Source organism: Crocuta crocuta, unplaced genomic scaffold (genome assembly GCF_008692635.1).
Source record: "Crocuta crocuta isolate KB4526 unplaced genomic scaffold, BGI_CrCroc_1.0 scaffold31, whole genome shotgun sequence".
NCBI lineage: Eukaryota > Metazoa > Chordata > Mammalia > Carnivora > Hyaenidae > Crocuta > Crocuta crocuta.
Genome location: NW_027528362.1, coordinates 4,936,751 through 4,955,535, shown reverse-complemented (window position 1 = coordinate 4,955,535; position 18,785 = coordinate 4,936,751). Strand labels below are relative to the sequence as shown.

At 40.2% G+C, this 18,785-nt stretch overlaps 1 protein-coding gene across 1 annotated transcript in view; it reads left to right on the top strand.

The window, feature by feature from the left end:
- The window catches only part of NALCN (sodium leak channel, non-selective), a 293,487-nt gene that overhangs the window by 200,115 nt on the left and 74,587 nt on the right, over positions 1-18,785 (top strand). Inside the window, exon 16 of the mRNA XM_077753896.1 lies at positions 1,646-1,787. Coding sequence (XP_077610022.1) covers positions 1,646-1,787 — 142 coding nt within the window. The remainder of the gene's footprint in view (positions 1-1,645; positions 1,788-18,785) is intronic.

The following is an 18,785-nucleotide window of genomic DNA, read 5'->3' as shown; positions in this document are numbered from 1 at the left end:
CGCCCATAACTGGTGAGGGTGCTCACAGCTGCAGGCAGACCCTCTGACTTCCAACCATATAAGGATAAACTTGCCTCTTGAAGCCTTTTGTTTTCAAATGAGTAGAGAAATGCCACCAGCCAGATTTCTGCCCTGCAGTAACAGCATTTGTTTAGAACGTCACGTCGGATGCCAGCATAATTTGTCTTTCACGTTTTTATCAAGTTCAGAAATTCTTTCATGCATCTTAGACAGAGAACAAGCAGTGCATTGCAAAGGCCTGCTCGAAAGCAAGTAAGCCTGTTGTCAATGTTTCTTTATGCGTCGTAAACCACCGTAACTAGTGCAGGAGAGGACGGTGTGTCATTCCTCCTCATCTTTAACTTGTTCTAACCTGGATACAACCTTAGAACGAACATTCTGGTGACATGGCTTGCCCAGCACACTCACCTCAGGCTCTAATGGCTCCTTGTCTTCCTCTTTTAAAAGAAGAAACGTGGCATTTCCCGCTTACACTAATTGGATTTTCTACCACTTTGCCCTTCAGTTAAGCATTTGCATAAAGGATGTGTTAAAACCCTTATTTTTAATAATTAAAGGATATCATTTCAGTTGTCACTCAAAAGTCACAAATAGAACCAGAATAGTATGAAATATGACATTTTTATGTAACTAGTTCTAAAAACAATCCTGTGGCAAAGGCTATAAAAATATGAGGCTGGATATGGTGCCATAATATTTAAAATTCAAATGGAAATATATTAGCATTTCTGATTAAAATAATTTTTAACTTGAAAATAAGAAGTATAGGGGCACCTGGGTGCTCATTCGGTTAAGCATCCTACTTCCACTCAGAACATGATCTCAAGGCTTGTGGGTTTGAGCCCCACGTGGGATTCTGTGCTGACAGCTCAGAGCCTAGAGCCTGCTTCAGATTCTGTGTCTCCCTCTGCTTACCACTCCTTCTCTCTCTCTATTTCAAACATAAACATTAAAAATTTTTTAAGAAAAAGAAAATAGGAAGTATAAAAGAGTCACATATTAGATTCAAGATTAGTGGTTATATGAAAAAGGTGTTATTTGCATCCTCACCATGTTTTGGAGGTCAGATAAAGCAAATTTCTTCTGAGCTATTTTTAATCTTTAAATGTAAAATTATCTCTCGAGAATTCTTATGATGAATGGAAGTTCAGAGAGATGAACTAATTCTTCTTAGTCGTAGAGGGGGAGAAAAGTATCTTATTACCACAATGGGATTCAAAAAAATACCATCAATGACTGAATATTATTGCCTAAAAGTTATTTCAGGGACGTTACTCTTTTAAACTAAAGGACTGAAGATTCAGGAAGCCTTCTCAAAATTAATTATTTTGCTAATTAAATTTAAACACTGCTTTTAGCATGATGTGTCTTCTTTTCTTTCTTTTTTTTTTTTTCCAGCAGCAGCCAGAAGTTATTAGAATATAAGATTGGGCATGAAGAATAGTCGGAAAGCTCTCTTTACAGAGAGGGGACATTAGAAAATGAATGCATCCGTGTCTTATTTTCTCTGCACTTTCCTCACCTTTATCTTAGCTCAAGCAAATCCATCACTGTAAAACGCCACCACGTGCTCCATTTTATCAACAATGCTTGACATGTGTGTGTCTGTACTTCATTTGCAAAGGGAAAGTTTCATGAAGCAGTTCATCGATCGTCAGCAACAGGACACCTGCTGCCTCTTACGGAGCCTCCCCTCCACCTCTTCCTCGTCGTGCGATCACTCCAAACGGTCTGCGATAGAAGACAACAAATACATTGACCAAAAAGTAAGAATCCACTGCTTCAAATTACCAAAGTTTTGTTGAGCATGTATTTTTTACGTAACTGCAGGGCTCTATGGGGTCCGGAAATCTAAGGTCTCAGGAGAATAATGAAGAAAATGATTTTATTCATAGAAGAAATCATTAAGGCTAACATTGGTATATTTATGAAGTCTTATGTTTGTACACGTCAGCTTCTGAGCCGTGCCAGGTAGCAACCCTGTGTCTTTGGTGGGTAGAGAGTGTCCCAACCCTGCATTTTCTTACATGCAGAACGGTTCTGATCGCCAATGGTCAGCCCAGGTTTAATGGTGGCCTATATGTTGCTTTTGCCAAGAGACCATATTTATTCCAGTTATTACATGAGGGAGAAAAACCAGAACAAGTTTCTATAAAAACCAGTCAAGGGGCTCCTGGGTGGCTCAGTTGGTTAAGTGTCCAACTTCAGTGCAGGTTATGATCTCGCCGACCATGAGTTCAAGCTCTACGTCAGGCTCTGTGCTGACAGCTCAGGGCCTGGAGCCTGCTTCAGATTCTGTGTCTCCGTCTCTGGCCCTCCCTCACTCTGTCTCTCTCTCTCTCTCTCCCAAAAATAAACATTAGGAAAAAAAATTAGTCAACCTAGCTACCACTTATTAAGTGCTTAGTATGTGGCAGGAATTATCGCTATGCGTTGTCTTAATCATGCTGTGATTTATCTGTCATGGAATAGTTGATAGGGAATTTTTTCCCTCAGATTCCACAGTTAGAAAATGAACGATCAGTAACAGAGTTTGTAACAGATCTTAAACATTAGAATTTGCGGAAGCTTCCAGGCGTTTCACTCTCAAGGGTTTTCCTTTGGAAGTCCTGGTTTACTTTGTAATCTATTAAATTGTGGCCGCCCTTTTTCTGTTGCTTAGGATCAAATACGTAGCTCTCATTTTCATGTGAAAATAAAATACCAAACCCTTCATCCCCTTTCCCCGGCTCTCCGGTCCCACAAGGATCAGGCTTTCCCCACACACATGCCTTTCTCTTCTGCTTTCTATCCCCTGCCCTCCCCCCGCCCCTCTGACTCTCCCAGCATTCTCTGCTGCTGCCGCTTGGTGGTTTTGTTCTCAGGCACGATGATAATGAACTCCTTGTACTCTGTCTCTTCCTGATTATTTTCTTTCAGGCACCTACAGATGTTATTTCTCTCTCTTCTAGATTCCAACATTGTAGATGACAAGTCTGCTGCCAGTATCTTTTTTATTTTTAATTTGAATATAATTAGTTTTTTCTTTGGTGCTTGGTAGGTTGGTTGGTTGGTGGGCTTTCTGGTTTGGGGAAACTTTTAAGGCTTTCTACATATCCTTGGGGCTCAGGAGCCTTACCAGGATATACTTTGTGTGTCATTACTCATCAGAACTGCCCCAAATGGGGAGTCTTTTCAATTTGCAGACTGACGTATTTGTCAGGGAAATGTTCATTTACTATTTGTTCAATTATTACTTTTCCATCTGGCCCTTTATCTCCCTCTTACTTTTTCCCTCATGATTGCCATCTCTCTGCTTTTCTTTTGTACGGCGAAATATTTGTTCCACTTTATCTTCCAAGCCACGGAATTGATCTCAGCTGAGATTTTCCTTTGCTTTCAAAGTTTGAGTGGAAAAAAAATCACAAAAAAATGTGCATTTGTGTGCATGTGTGCACATGCAAGCAATATTCTTTTTAAAAATAATTTTTTTTGTAGTTTATTTTTGAGACAGAGGGAGACAGAGCATGAGCGGGGGAGAGGCAGAGAGAGAGGAAGGCACGGAATCCGAAACAGGCTCCAGGCTCTGAGCTGCCAGCACAGAACCCGACTCAAGGCTCAAACCCACTAATCAGGAGATTATGACCTGAGCCAAAGTCGGACACTTAAACAACTAAGCCACCCAGGTGTCCCAATACAAGCAATATTCTTAACCCTCCTTAAAGACTTGACTGTTTTTTAAAAAACTGTTACTATGTTTGTCACGTTTCTTGTCCACAGTTGTTATATTTCATTCAATGTTGTGTACAGGGCTTGGACGCAGAAGCTCGTGTGTTCGTGGATGATCGAGGGGAAGGCTAGTGGCCTGGTTTTTAGCCACTCAGTTAGAAATTGCATTGTGCATACTAGAAAACAGAATGTTTATTTTCAAAATTGATTTCAAAGGCAGACTTTAAGCCAGAGCTGTGAGATGAACCCGTAGGCTGGGCTGTGGTTGTGGTGACAGCCACCTCTAGGAAGAAGAATGCCAAGAGCTGGTGGCCGTTATGCCCCAAATCCACGACATGCTCTTTCAAGTCACTAATAACATTATCCCACTGGACACACAAAATTGAAATCAGTCCCTGAAAATTTATTTTCTCTGTGAAAGCAAATATGATGTTTCTCACACTTTCTGAACAAAATATTTTGAAACTGGTGAGGAAAAAAATAAAGATTCTTGGCAGGTGTGTGGAGGTCACAGGGAGGAGTCTGAGGAGAATTTGGCACGCCTGTCACCCCTCTGGGTGCCCACCATCTCCCTTCCCCAGCGATCCCGGGGCTAGGTCACGGTCCGAGAACTTCCAACGCCATTTCTGACTTCTTTACTTTCCTTATATTTTTGTGGCTTCTTTCTACTTCCTCATTTAGCAGTTATTTTTTAGCTAACTGAAAGTAAGATAACAATTATAGTTTTATTCCATAATCATGCAGTTGTGGCTTTCTTACAGTCTCCTAAAATATAATGAGCTAGTACAGACACTGCTCCTCAGTAGTATCCAAATCACTCAGCATCTTAAGAGACTAGAACTGAGGCGCCTGGGTGGCTCAGTCAGTTAAGCGTCCGACTCTTGATTTCAGCTCAGTTCATGATATCACAGTTTCCATGAGTTCGAGCCCCAAGTCAGGCTCAGTATGTTGACTATGTGGAGCCTGCTTGGGGTTTTCCCTCTCTCCCTCTCTCTCTCTGCCCCTCCCCAGCTCTCTGTGTCTCTCTCAAAATAAATAAATGAATAAACTTTAAAAAAATAAATAGAAGATACTAGAATTTATTGATGACAGCAGGGATTCCCCAATCTACAAGGTTGTTTGATTGAGACACACCGTAGGTGATCTTGTACAAGGAAGATTATCCATGATGGTTAGGGTATCCCTCATCCCAGGCAAGCCTCGTGGGCCCATATCTGTAATAATCTACAATTGGGAGAATATTATTTATCTCCTCGTGAGCTTCTTTCTCTGAGGACATGCTCCAGTTGGGAAGGTGGGGTGTAGAGGACATATTTTCTCTTCATCTCAGTAGCCATTACGCTAGCACAGCAGCACCATGAAGGTTTACCCACGTAACTGTTCCTTCTTAGCGCCTTGGCTTCACTTAGGCTGCCGGGAAGGTCAACTTCATTCCTTTGATGTTCCGTTTCCAGTTTCAGCTGCCATCCACTCCTGGCAGTCTTCAGGGATACTTGGGATTTGTTGTCTGTGTGGAGTGCCATTAGCCCGGGAAACCCAAAACAGAGAAGCCCGCTTAACGAATTTCAGCATGAGGATGCCCGAGGGGAGCAGAAATTGAAGAGGAAGCAGTCTAGTATTTGTATTTTTAAATATGCCAAGCCTTTTTAAAACTTTTATTTAAAAACCCTAAAGCCACATAAAATTACATCAACACATGACACAAATCCTGAACAGAGGCCATCCCCCTCGTAGCTTCTGGTGAAGTATTTTTCAGCGAGCACTTGGAAATTTCTGTGACGGCCCCAGCTGCCTTTGGAAATGTCAAGTGGATGGCAAGGTTTTTCACTCTATATGGAGAAACTCTCCCAGCATCACAGAGCACAAATTGAGGCTGTTTTTTCCTCAAAGAGTAGTAAGAAATAAAAAGAAAATGAGAGGCTCGTCTAACAGTGATTCCCATGACATCAAAGAAAGGAACACTAACATAAAACTTTTCCATTAACGCTGACCTGTGAGGAGAAACTTCTGACTCCCACAAAGCTGACCGCTTGTCAAGGAAAATACTGAGTCCCCAGGAACCTGAAGATTGTAGGTGAAGGGATAAAAAAGAAAAAACGACAACAAAAGGTGGGGGTGATTTTGGTTAAGCACCTGGAGAAACATGAAGACACAAAGGCAGGATATTGTCCGAGTCATTACCTCGACTTTGAACAACCATAAGTAATTCCATGGCAACCTTACTTTGCAGAGACCATGTTCTTAAAAATAGCCCTGATTACCTTTATCATATAGTTTCAAATACCTGTCCTTCTCCCCATAAACAACGAGCAAACAAAAACATGATATCTTTGGGGCGCCTGGGTGGCTTAGTCGGTTAAGTGTTCGACTTTCGCTTAGGTCATGATCTCGCGGTTCGTGGGTTCGAGCCCCGCGTCGGGCTCTGTGCTGACTGCCAGCTCAGGGCCTGGAGCCTGTTTCAGTCTGTGACTCCCTCTCTCTCTGACCCTCCCCTGCTCACACTCTCTCTCTATCTCTCCTAGAAAAAAAAGACAAAACATAATATCTTTAAGTTGTTGTTGTTGCAGATCCTAAAGGAAAAAGACAGAGGAGCACTTGGGTGGCTCAGTCAGTTGAGCGTCCGACTCTTGATTTCAGTTCAGGTCATCAACTCATGGTTCATGGGCTCAAGCCCTTCATCAGGCTCTGCACTGACAATGTGGAGCCTGCTTGGATTCTCTCTCTCTCTCTCTCTCTCTTTCTCTTTCTCTCTCTCTCTCTGCTCCTCACCCACTCGTGCTGTCTCTCTCAAGATAAATAAACTTAAAAAGAAAACAGTATTTCTCTGACAATAGAGCAACGTCTGCCCTCTTTCTTACCTGTCTCCTTTCTGCTAAATGTATACAGCAAGTTCCACAGTAAGCCTCCGCAATTATCCGCTAATACATGTACAAAGTGAGGGAGGGGATACAAGTCATTACTATGTTTTGTTTGTCCTTTTCATAGGCATAAGTCTTCACAGTCACTCAGTCATTCAACAAACGTTTATGGAACACCTGTTCTTTGTCTGGCACTCTTTGGGGCCATGAGAATTCAACCCTGAGCAAAATGTGAGCTGTGCCCTTTAGAGGCTTTTAGTCTTGTGGGGAGAAACATGTGTAAATGCATGGGAGTGAAAAGTGTTACAGGGACCTTGAACAGGACCCCTTCTGGAGCAGGAAGTTGAGCATTGTACGAGGAAGGTGCTCCAGGCAGAGGGAAGCATGTGCAAAAGCACAGGACACGGAAGATGCTTGATGTAACTTCATGAGAAGCAGAGTAGAGTGGTGATTGTGACCATAGTGATGAGTGATGTAGGTTCCGATCCTCAGCTATAGAGATCATTCTTATTTTCAGTGTTTGTCATGAGGATTAAATAGTAAAATATATGTTAAATGCCTAGCATCGTACTGGCATAGCCCATTTTACATGCCTCTAATACCAGAGAAAGATTACTCATCCTAAACCGTACCATGAATTTGGATTCAGCAAATAGACTTACATTCATCAATCAAGACAAAGGACTTTTACATCAACAAATTAATCTCCGGTTCTGACAGTCTAGTTAAGCACATGGTATTAATTATTGATTTACTTTCCTTATTGCTCATGAATATGATTTTTTTGGTCTGATTTTTTGTGATATTTCAGTTACTACCCTCACTGCCTACATAGTGTCTTAGACTCTCAAGAAGTAAATTAAATTGCTCTGGAAGGACGTACTCTTCACAAAGCCTTGTTGATTGCCAGGCAGCATTTTGTATTTCCCTATGTGATTATAGACTGTTTGATGATTTGTTCCACAAACGATGTACAGAGCAAGTTAACTGATCTATAATTTTCAGGATGAACATTTACTCACCGAGAGAGAGAGAGAGAAAGAGAGAGAGAGAGAGGGAGAGGGAGAGAGAGGGGCACAACAGCCTATTTTCATCTTTAGGGCTTTTACTCTTCTGAAAGAATTTTCTAAAATAATAGTTCAGCATCTCCACAGTGCCATTTAGGACACATCTCTAGGAGGAGAGTGGGAGATCACATGGCATCACTACCTCACCAGGGGCTGATGACAGAGTTACAAACTGTGTGGTCCAGGGAAGTGAAGAAAGAGTGTCCACCAGACCAAATGTGAAAACCCTACCTACTTCCACCTTTAGCTTACAGACACGTTAGTAGATCACTCATTGTCCATTTATTCACAATAATGGAGAGGAAACAAAAAGATACAAAATATAAATGAAAAAGTTTTCTTTTTTATTGACCTTTGCAGTATGTTTTCGAGCTCAGATCAAAATACAGCTGAGTTCGAGTGCACATCTTTTCATCTGACAGTTATTTCTCGAGGGCCTCTCTATGCACACAGTGAGTGGGGGTCCAGGTAAAAATCCCCTCCTGCTGTCAACGGACATGAAAGGAGCGATTCCCGATGAGTGATTCTTTTTACAGAATATGTGGTGGGGTAATCATTTTGGGTCTGGGATTATAAATAACGTGTTTGCGTTCCTTCCGTGAACATCCGTTGAAGTTCAAAAGTTGATGCGCCTAGGATTGAGCATCTTCCGTAGGTAATACAGAGGGCTTTTAACCACAAGTTCTCAGTGCTATCTCCAAAGCAATTATCAAATCCTATCTGTGAAAGTTCCATGTAACTCCTTTTTCAACGTTCTTCTCTTTTGAGTATAGTTTACTCCTAAAGTTTACTTTCCATGAAGCGTGATGACTGTCCCAATGTGTTACAGTTGTTGCCGGGGCTGGTGTGTGTGGCTCTAAGGTCGAGCTACAGTTGAATCATAATTGGAGAGAAAGCACTGCTCCCTTGTATCACCAGAGTGCCTGGGATTTTAAATTCACAAACAGCTGCATTGTTAAAAGCATCTGGCATTTCCTCCCAGAATCATAAATCCACTCATTTTTTTAATCTCTGCACATTTTTGGTCTTTGTGTTTCTGTTTACACGAGCTGTCAGCTCGAGCTGTCAGCATGAAGTGAAATGCTTAGTCTATATGATAGTTTCTCACCAGTAGGTCATGTACCTTGAGCCTATGTTATTGAAGACACTGCTTCTCTCCCATCTTCTGAATCACCGTCCTCATTGCACCGATGAGGTCTAGCTGATGTGCAAGTTGTTGGAGATTCGCCCAAAACTCCAATGCCACAAACTTGAGCGACAAAACCATTGTTACGTAATCCAAGTGCAAAAACAGTCAAAGCAATTAAGTTTCCAATCGTCTGGTTTCTGGTTTCACAAGATTTTCTTACATATCAGGTGAATTGGTGCATTTGAAATAAATAGTTCTCCTTTGTAATTTTTTCTTGATTCACATTTGTATTTTCAAGGATTCACCTCATAAGAAAAAAAATGTAGAACAGAAGAGAGTCATCTTTAATATTAAGCAATGTATGCATTCTCTAAAAACATTTCAAGAACAAATTACAGGCAGTACTGGACAGTGGAGGGGAATGTAGTGGACAAGAAATCCTCCACCCTTATCATAGGGAGCTTATGACCCAGTGGATTCACACAAAGATGAATTCACACACAGAGGAGAAATCAATAGTATGGGGTGTCCCGGCCCCAAAGGAAGACTGTGAAGGAAGGGTGTGTGTGTGTGTGTGTGTGTGTGTGTGTGTGTGTGTGTGTGTGTATGTACATATTTATAAATTTTTAAACTTTTATGCCTGGTGTTTTTTCAGGATTCAGAATTTATAATGTTGAAATAACAAGATCAAAACTCCTGACCCATCATCTAAAACTCCCTTTTCACAAAATCTACATTCTAACGCATGTTTCAAAGCTTTGTAACATGCTATTAGAACAGTGTTCACCTTTGTATATGTTGTAATGTGACTATTTTAATTTTGCTGCTGCCTACACTAATCACCTTTTAAATTCTTTCTTTCCGAGTATGATGTCAATTTTATAAAATGTTGATTTTATAGAAACATCCTACCACACACATGATCTGTCCTATGCTCCACGGGATTAGTTTTCAGTTCACAGGTGCATGAAAAATTAAAATACAGCTGAATGATGTACCTACCACCTTCAACCTATGTAATTTTGAGTAATTGCTTATTTCCAATTATGACATTTTATGTGGGAGACTTATTCAATAAAGTGGCTAATTACAATAATTACACTACACCTTTCTAGCAGAAATGACATTCATCAAGCCCTGTTCATTGGACCATGGTTTTGTGCTTTATGGTCATATCTTTTTATAAATACATTCCACTTATTATCAGCCTGTTAGTATTTGCAAAATGGAAAAAGAAAAAACATGGCTCTCAAACTTTCGCTCTGGTGCAAACAGAAGTATATTGTTAACGACTCCAAATCAGAAAAACTGAGCCGAATTCTTAGAATATCTGTGGTTTTTTCTCTCAAGCAAATACTAATGGCTTCATTTTGAAGGAGGTAACCAGAGTGAGAGTACAGCTGTTCAGACTAAGCACAGTAGCGTTCCGAAGGAAGCCACTATTCCTTGATAGTCTAGGGTTACTCTCTGGTGGTTGAATAAATTGAATTAATATTCTGCTTAATTGAAAGTTGTGGTGGATCCCAGATGTCAAGGAATCAGTAAATGTAAAATATAAATACTCTTCTCATACTGGTATTAACAGGAGAAAAAAGTTATTGATCTCCTTTAATGCTTCAGGGTCATTATTCTGAAAATAAAGTATGCATATACGGAACAAAGGGAAAACGTGCTAGTTTAGATTTTGAGTTAGGATTTGGGATAAGAGCAAGTTATGTGTATAAACCAAATCTTTCAAGTCAAACAAACAGTGTTTTATTACAGTATAGTTTGGAAAATTCATTTTTTATACTGTTAAGCCTTGTGGCATTCTACATACGCATGGTTTAATGATGAGATTTGAACGCTGAGCTGTATAATCTAGACTTCTAATTATCGGAGTCTAATTTACAATTTTAGGTGACCTAAACAACATAATTTATATGAATGTCAGATTTCTCACCTGTGAAAAAGAGATAATAACACATACCTATGAGTATTAATTTGAAAATTAAGTTACAAATATGTGTATGATACCTTAGCATATGACCAAAGAGCCAAGAAAATTAATAAGGATTTAGATCTGAAAAACACAGTTGACTAGATTCATGTAGTGGGCACTTAATACATTTTTCATTTAGCGGCCTGAGAACACACATTCTTTTTTTTAATGTTTTATTTATTTATTTATTTATTTATTTTTATTTAATTTTTTGAGAGAGAGACAGAGCACAAGTGGGGGGGCACAGCTGAGAGAGAGGGAGACACTGAATCCGAAGCAGCCTCCAGTCTCTTCTGTCCACACAGAACCCGACATGGGGCTTGAACTCACCAACTCAGATCATGACCTGAGCAGAATTCAGATGCTTAACCAACTGAGCCACCCAGGCGCTCTGAGAACACACATTCTGACTGAGGCACACTTAAATGATTTACAAAACATGATCACTTACATATCACAAAGGAATTCTAAGCATGAGTCAAATCAGTGTGCTAGAGAAGACGTTATTTAACCAAAGTGTAATAAAAGTAGAAATTAAAGAACAACCAGAAAAACACGAAACACTTTTCAAGATTTAAAAAATCACTTCTAAATAATTTAGAGAGCATACAAGAAACCCCATGGAAATAAACAGTTTCCAGAACTGAAAACTAATTAACACTATATAGATTGAATCTATGAGAAACAGCTGAAAGAATTTTAGTGGAAACGTTATAGCCTCGAGTGCAAATTTAGCAAAAGAATAAAGGCTGGCACTAATCATCCAAATATTTAACTCTAGAATTTATAAAAATACCAACCAAGAAAACATTAAGACAGTGGAAGGGGAAGAAAGTAGGGGGGAAAGAAGCAGGAAGTAACAGTAGTAGAACTAAAATTTTGTTCTTTGAAAAGACAAATAAAAATGATAAATTTGCATCAATTTTCAACAAAAAATAATTAAGGCGTCTTCTGGCCTAATGATAGAGGCATTGGCGTAGTTTTTTTTTTTCGTCCCCTTGAATTCCCACAGGAAAGTAAACAGAATACCTAGATAACAACCAAAATCCGTAGAGAACATTTGCAGCAGAACTAGATAATCCACAAACCACAAGGAAAAGCAGCTGTAGACAAAACAAGAACTACACGGTTTGCACGGTGACTAGTCTGGAATGCTGTAACACATACCACAGGCTGGGTGACTTAAACAATAGCATTTATCCCTCAGAGCTCTGGAGGCTGGAAAGTCTAAGATTGAGGTGTCAGCAGATTTGGTGTCTGGTTCTTCTTCCTGGTTCACAGATGACTGCCTTCTGGCTGTGTGTGCATGTGACCGAAAGAGGGAGGGCTCTGGTCTCTTCCTATTCTTATGAGGACACAAATGCCATCGTGGCATTTGTGTCCTCATGACCTCTAAACCACAGCACTTCCCAGAGGCCCTGGCTCCTAACATCTTCACACTGGGGGGCTAGGGCTTCAACACATGACTTTGGGGGTATAACACACAGTATTGGTGCCTGTGGAGAAGAAGCCAAGGTTAGTTACGAGGCGTGTGATGTCTTTGAGGACAGGACCACACCTGCCTGGCTCCACACGAAAGGAAAACATTCAGCAGTGGAATCAAACTTGAACAGGCCGGTGACAAAGAGTGATGAGGGGGAAAAGCAGATAAAATTGGTGGTGTCTGTTCCCCATGACAAAGCCAGGGGGTCTCAGGAAGAAGGCTGCCGTGTGGATCACTGTGTTAAAACAACAGAAGAAGACGCTCTAAGCAAGAAGGAAATACTAAACTGTTCAGGACAACTAATTGCGCATAAACATGAGCAACAGAAATTTCTCAAAGCCAAATTCCCTACAAAACTTGCAAGAGAAAAAGAATAAGGAGCAGAATCCTGTCCCAATAGACAGGGAAAGCTTACCATAAAGACTTACCCACAAACAGCTCGTTTGTAGCATTATGTGGCAAAATGAGTGAGAAGACATATATGGTGGAACGGAAAGGTATTACGCTAAGTGAGGTAAGTCAGCCAGAGAAAGACAAATATCATAGGACTTCACTCATATGTGGAATTTAAGATACGAAACAGATGAACATAAGGGAAGGGAAGCAAAAATAATATAAAAACAGGGAGGGGGACAAAATGTAAGACACTCTTAAATACAGAGAACTAGCTGAGCGTTGCTGGAGGCGCTGTGGGAGGGAAGATGGCCCAAGTGGGTAAGGGGCATTAGGGAGGCCATTTGTTCAGATGAGCACTGGGTGTTCCGGAACATAGGGGATGAATCACCAGAATCTACGCCTAAAATAATTATTGAGCTATATGCTAACTAACTTGGATGTAAATATAAATAAATAAATAAACAAACAAACACATAAATAAAATTTTAAAAGACATACAGATTACATAAGACTAGAATAGCAACAGAAGTAAGAAATTCACGGGGCACCTGGGAGGCTCAGTTGGTGAAGCGACCGACTTTGGCTCAGGTCATGATCTCACGGTTCATGAGTTTGAGCCCCGCGTTGGGCTCTGTGCTGACAGCTCAGACCCTGGAGCCTGCTTTGGGTTCTGTGTCTCCCTCTCTCTTTCTGCCCCTCCCTCCCTCTCCCTCTCTCTCTCTCTCTCTCTCTCTCAAAAATAAATATTAAAAATATTTTTAAAAAGTAAGAAATTCATATATAAGGTGCTAGAGCTCAGTTAACTGTCCTTTCAGTTCATCGAACAACATGAATTCGAGCTGTGCACATCCACTTACATGCAGATTTTTTTATAAATGCAATACAGTGCTACCTAGAAGTGTATCTTCCTTATGCTTGTAATAACATTTTCTTTTCTCTAGCTTACTTTATTACAATAATACAGTATTTTACTGTATATACATATGGCATATGTATATACATATACATAATACATATGGCATACAAAATATGTATTAGTTGACTGTGTTATTGGTAAGGTGTCCAGTCAACAATAGGCTGTTAGCCATTAAGTTTGGCAGGGGGGAGTCAAAAGCTATGTATGTATCTTCAACTGAGTGGGGTGTCCGTGCCCCTAACCCCTGCATTGTTCAAGGGTCAACTATATTAGTAAAAGCAATGAAGACTAAACTCGACAGAACATAAAGTGATCACATGCACCAGATGATGCCTTAAGAAAACTAGAAAGTATAAAAGAGGAAATTTGAAGAAATTAAAAAGAAATGAAGAAAGAAATGAAAGTGATTTGAAAGAAACTGACAGATCAAAGAATTTCGGTGAAGGTCCAAGGTCTGTATTATAGAGATCCCGAAAGAAGAAAATGAAAGTCATAGCACAGAACAGCATTAAACTTTCCTGAAATGTAAAAAGATTTGAAACTAAATATTGGAAGTACACACCATGTAACTGAAAGTATCAATCACGAATGACCAAAAATAAGACATATTCCAGACAAATTACAGGACCTTAAAAATTATATATATATAAATATATGTGTGTGTATATATATATGTATTTTAATGTTTTATTTATTTCTGAGAGAGAGAGAGACAGCGTGAGCAAGGGAGGGTCAGAGAGAGAGGGAGACAAAGAACCCAAAGCAGGCTCCCAGCTCTGAGCTAGCTGCCAGCACAGAGCCTAACACGTGGCTTGAACCCACGAACTGTGAGATCATGACCTGAGCCGAAGTCGGACACTTAACCGACAGGGCCACCCAGATGCCCCATATATTTTTATTTATTTTTTTTAATGTATCACTCGTAACTAGAGAGAACAAACTGAGGGTTGCCGGAGGGGAGGTGGGTGGGGGATGGGCTTTAAGGAGGGCACTTGTTGGGATGAGTACTGGGTGTTATATGTAAGTAACAAATCACTAAATTCTGCTTCTGAAACCAATATTACACTATATGTTAACTAACTCGAATTTAATTAAAAAATTAAAACAAAAAATAATATTAATAATAAAATTAAAATAGGTATCAGCTCAAAATGAACAAGTGACTTATAAAGGGAAGAGCATTAGATTACCATTAGACTTTTTGGCAGGAATGTTTTATGTCAGAAGAAATTAGAATCACGTATTAGGGCACCCAGAGAGAAATTGTCAGCCAGTTTTTTTATATCCAGGAAAACTGCCTCTCAAGTTTCAAGGGGGGAAAAAAAACAACTTCTATTAAGATGTAAGAATGTAAGTAATGTCAGTGTAAGCAGTGTTTTTCCTATGAGCCTTTCCTGAGGAAATTACTAAAAACCATGCTTCAGACAACCGAAATGAATTCCAAAAATGACCCCAAGTTATTAACATAAGAGCAGGTGGTAAAGATTCTTAAACTGTGTATGACTAACCACAGCTACATGACTACGTGAGGATTAAAATAAAGAGAAAAATGTGTAATAGCTCTTTGCTCTGCTGATATGAGTATAGTGCAAGAGTACAAATGAGAAGAAAATGAGAAGAATATACGCAAATGTTTTTTAAATATCCATTAACTGTATTTGTTAGAGTAGGTATGGTGATGCTAAGACTACTGTCTATGAAATGTGACATAAAACTAATGAGTATATTTGATAATCAAGAGTTTTGATGTGGAGTGAGAGGATACAGAAACTGAAGAGATACAATGTCATATGGAAGAGATTCGGTAAAACCCCTAATTTAAATGGAAAATATCAGAATAAAATCAGGCAAAGCCCTCGAAATAGCGACCAACTCATAGCAATAAGTATCACTAAATTATGTTCTTGAAACCCATTTCTCAATAAATACACCAAGGCTTTGTGGAGAGAAGTGTTAATTTGGAATAGGAAGCATACACAAGATGGGCTGGGGACATCCGGCCATACTAACAACGAGGAAACTTAGACAAAGGCTGTAAAGTCAGGCCGGCAGAACCCATGGGCCATCTTGAAAATGCTCCCAATGTGCACAGTTGGGATACTTTGACCTCACATGAGGATACTGGTTGTAACGGATTGAAACCAAATATATTTAAGTCCTTAAGTCAATAATGACATTTTTAAAATACTAATTGGTCACCTTCAGAGGATGATAGAAAACCAATTAATTATATAAAAATGAATAAGTAAAGGTAAAGAATCAACCTTTACTTTGCCTTTTCCATATGAACTGTACTACTGAGTAACCAAACAGTGCATGAGAGGAAGTACCTCATTATAAAGGTATTCCACCTAATAAATGAGAAGTGGTAATTTTGCAAACTGAATGAATCAACAGTCTAAGCAATAAACATCAATACTACTAACATCACAGAAGGAGGAACAATCAGACATTGTGTGCCTTCTGATGAAAAGCTACAACATCACCTGTGGCCGTGCCAAAGCCATCAAGTGTGAGCTTGAGGAGACTCTGGGTCCAGATGCCAATTTGCAAGAGATACAGAAGACAAAGGAGCATGTGAACTATGGCATGAATGTGCACTGGGGAAAATCCACATTCCCGGAAACTACAGGTCACATGCCCAGGTCCTTCAACTATGGGGAAGGAGGGGGTGTGGCTCAGGGGGTAAGGTATACCTGTAGATTAAAACATGTTAAAGAAATTGCCAGAAAATCAGCGAGATCCATCGGTTGCTGTGTCCTTCAGCTCCAAATTATTTAACCACAAATAACTGCAAATTTGAACCTCCTGAATTTCATGCTAAGGTGCTCAGTTCTGGAAATCCCTTTTAAATTAAAATTTTAAGACAAAAAATAGCATCTCTGTACTGTTTGAACATTTAAATTTTTTAAGTTTATTTATTTTGAGAGAATGAAAGAGCACATGCATAGGAGAGGCAGAGGGGAGAGGGAGAAAGAGAGAATCTTAAGCAGGATCCAGTCAGTGTAGAGCCCAATGTGGGGCTTGAACTCACGACTGTGAGATCATGACCTGAGCCTAAATCAAGAGTTGGACGCTCAACCGACTGAGCCACCCGGTATCTCTTGTTTGAACATTTAAATTTAGTTTTTATAATTCAGTCAGAGAATGTTTATCTCCTGGAGTTGGGTGTATTAGATTTACAAATAAAATAAAACCACCAAAAAGGGCTTTTTCAACTAATCTTTTTTTTTTCAGTGCAAACTCCGTGTGATGTCATTCATACCCTTCCTTTTAAGTCCTACATGTCCGACATGTTTACATCCAGAGGAAACATTTCCTAGTACCTGCCTTAGCTGTAATTTAAAACTTCAGGTCAAAAATTACGTATCTTTCAAACTGATTTCTGTACTCCTTATTTTGATTTCAGGTGACTGTCAGTATCTTTCAGAGCCAGAAGAGGGCGCTGCAGAGCAGCGTAGCTCTGAGTACTTTGGGATAGCAGGTGTCCTTGGCAGAAAAAAAAAATGTGCAAAGCTTTACTACAGAAATAAGAAAAACCAAATGTCAAGGTTTCTTCTTTTAAAACATCCTGAAGCTGGAGGTGGCTGGCCGGCTCAGTGGGTGGAGCATGTGACTCTTGATCTCAGGGTCATGAGTTTGAGTCCTATGTTGGGCGTAGAGCTTACTTAAAAAATCAGTCAGACAATCCTGAGGCTGAACCTGAAGTTCTTCTATTAGAGAATTTAGCCTTTTGCCACCTCTGCTGCTACAAAATCCGTTCTCAAGTAGTTCCTTGTACAGATCAATAGTGTATTTTACTTTAACCAGTTAAGGTTTAGGACGGAGGAGATCCGGCAGCCCTTTAGCGATCTTAGGCAGCGCAGAAATAATTTTGGGATCAATGTAATAAATATTATCTCCAAGCTGCTCAATTCCAGGGCAGTACGTAGGTGACTGAATTCAGACCATCACCTTCACTAAGGGAAAGATGACGAAGGCATGCCAGTATCCTTCAAAGATGAAATAAGGTTAGTGAGGTCCAGTCCTTTCCCCAAACCTGCAGCCTCGGGGACCCCCATAGCCTGGGCCTCCCATGACTGTGTGCTTAGGAACCAAAGGACAGAAGGGCCACCATGATGGGACCCTTCAGCTGAGTCTTCTGTCTCTGAAAATAACTAAATAATTTGGGAGATAGGCTGTCAGCTCTAGGAGGTTAACTCAGTGCCCAAAGTCACCTCATTAGGGGAGGGGAGGAGATTTAAGAAAGTTTTAGGATCGAGGGCGCCTGGGTGGCTCAGTTAGTTAAGCATCTGACTTCGGCTCAGGTCATGATCTTACGGTTTGTGAGCTTGAGCCCCACATCAGGCTCTGTGCTGACAGCTCAGGGCCAGGAGCCTGCTTTGGATTCTGTGTCTCCCTCCCTCTCTGCTCCCCCCGCCCCCCCTCCCCGCTCACCCTGTCTCTCTCTGTGTCTCAAAACTAAATAAATGAAAAAAATTGTTAAAAATAAAAAAAAAAACTTTAGGATCCATCATGGTAAACAGCCTTCCATGCACTACCCTAAAAAAGTAACTTCTGAAAAAAATGATATCCACCTTTATCTCCTAGTTTGCACATTAATTTATTCTTCCAAGAGCTCTGATGAATAACAAAACCAATTCAGTTTTTCATTACTGAACATATATGAATGCTCCATCTTTTCTCATATGAGGGAAATTGCCACTGTGTTCAATGATCTTTCCCTTTATTGCAGATCTGCTGTGAAATATGAAAATTATGTTGCTGGTTATGGGGTTATGTAGATTGTCAGGTGTGGCTGAAAAGACCAGTTTGTGCCTGTCACTTCCCCTCCGCAGTGGCCATAGGGACATGTCGGTGACAGTACAGTATTTGTTTATGGGCTTGTTTGCAGACTGGAGTGCTGCGACTTTGTACCTTGAAGTCACTAACTTCTTTAAAAGAAACTGGATGGTCTGTTTTTACTGGATACAGAGCGGTTCTGTCTCCTGCTTATTTTTTCATCCCTCAGATCTGTTTGAAACACAGTCTGCCTTACAGTGTTTCTTCCACCGAGCTCAGCGCTCAAGCAGGTAATCTGCACTGGACCACTTTGTCCCACGCATGCATTTCCAACAGCAGTCCCTTGCCCACGGCCTCCTCTGCTATGGAAATCTGAACCATCCTTCAAGGCCTTGCGCAACGTCCACTTCTTCAGTATCATCTTGCTATTTCAGACACAGCTAT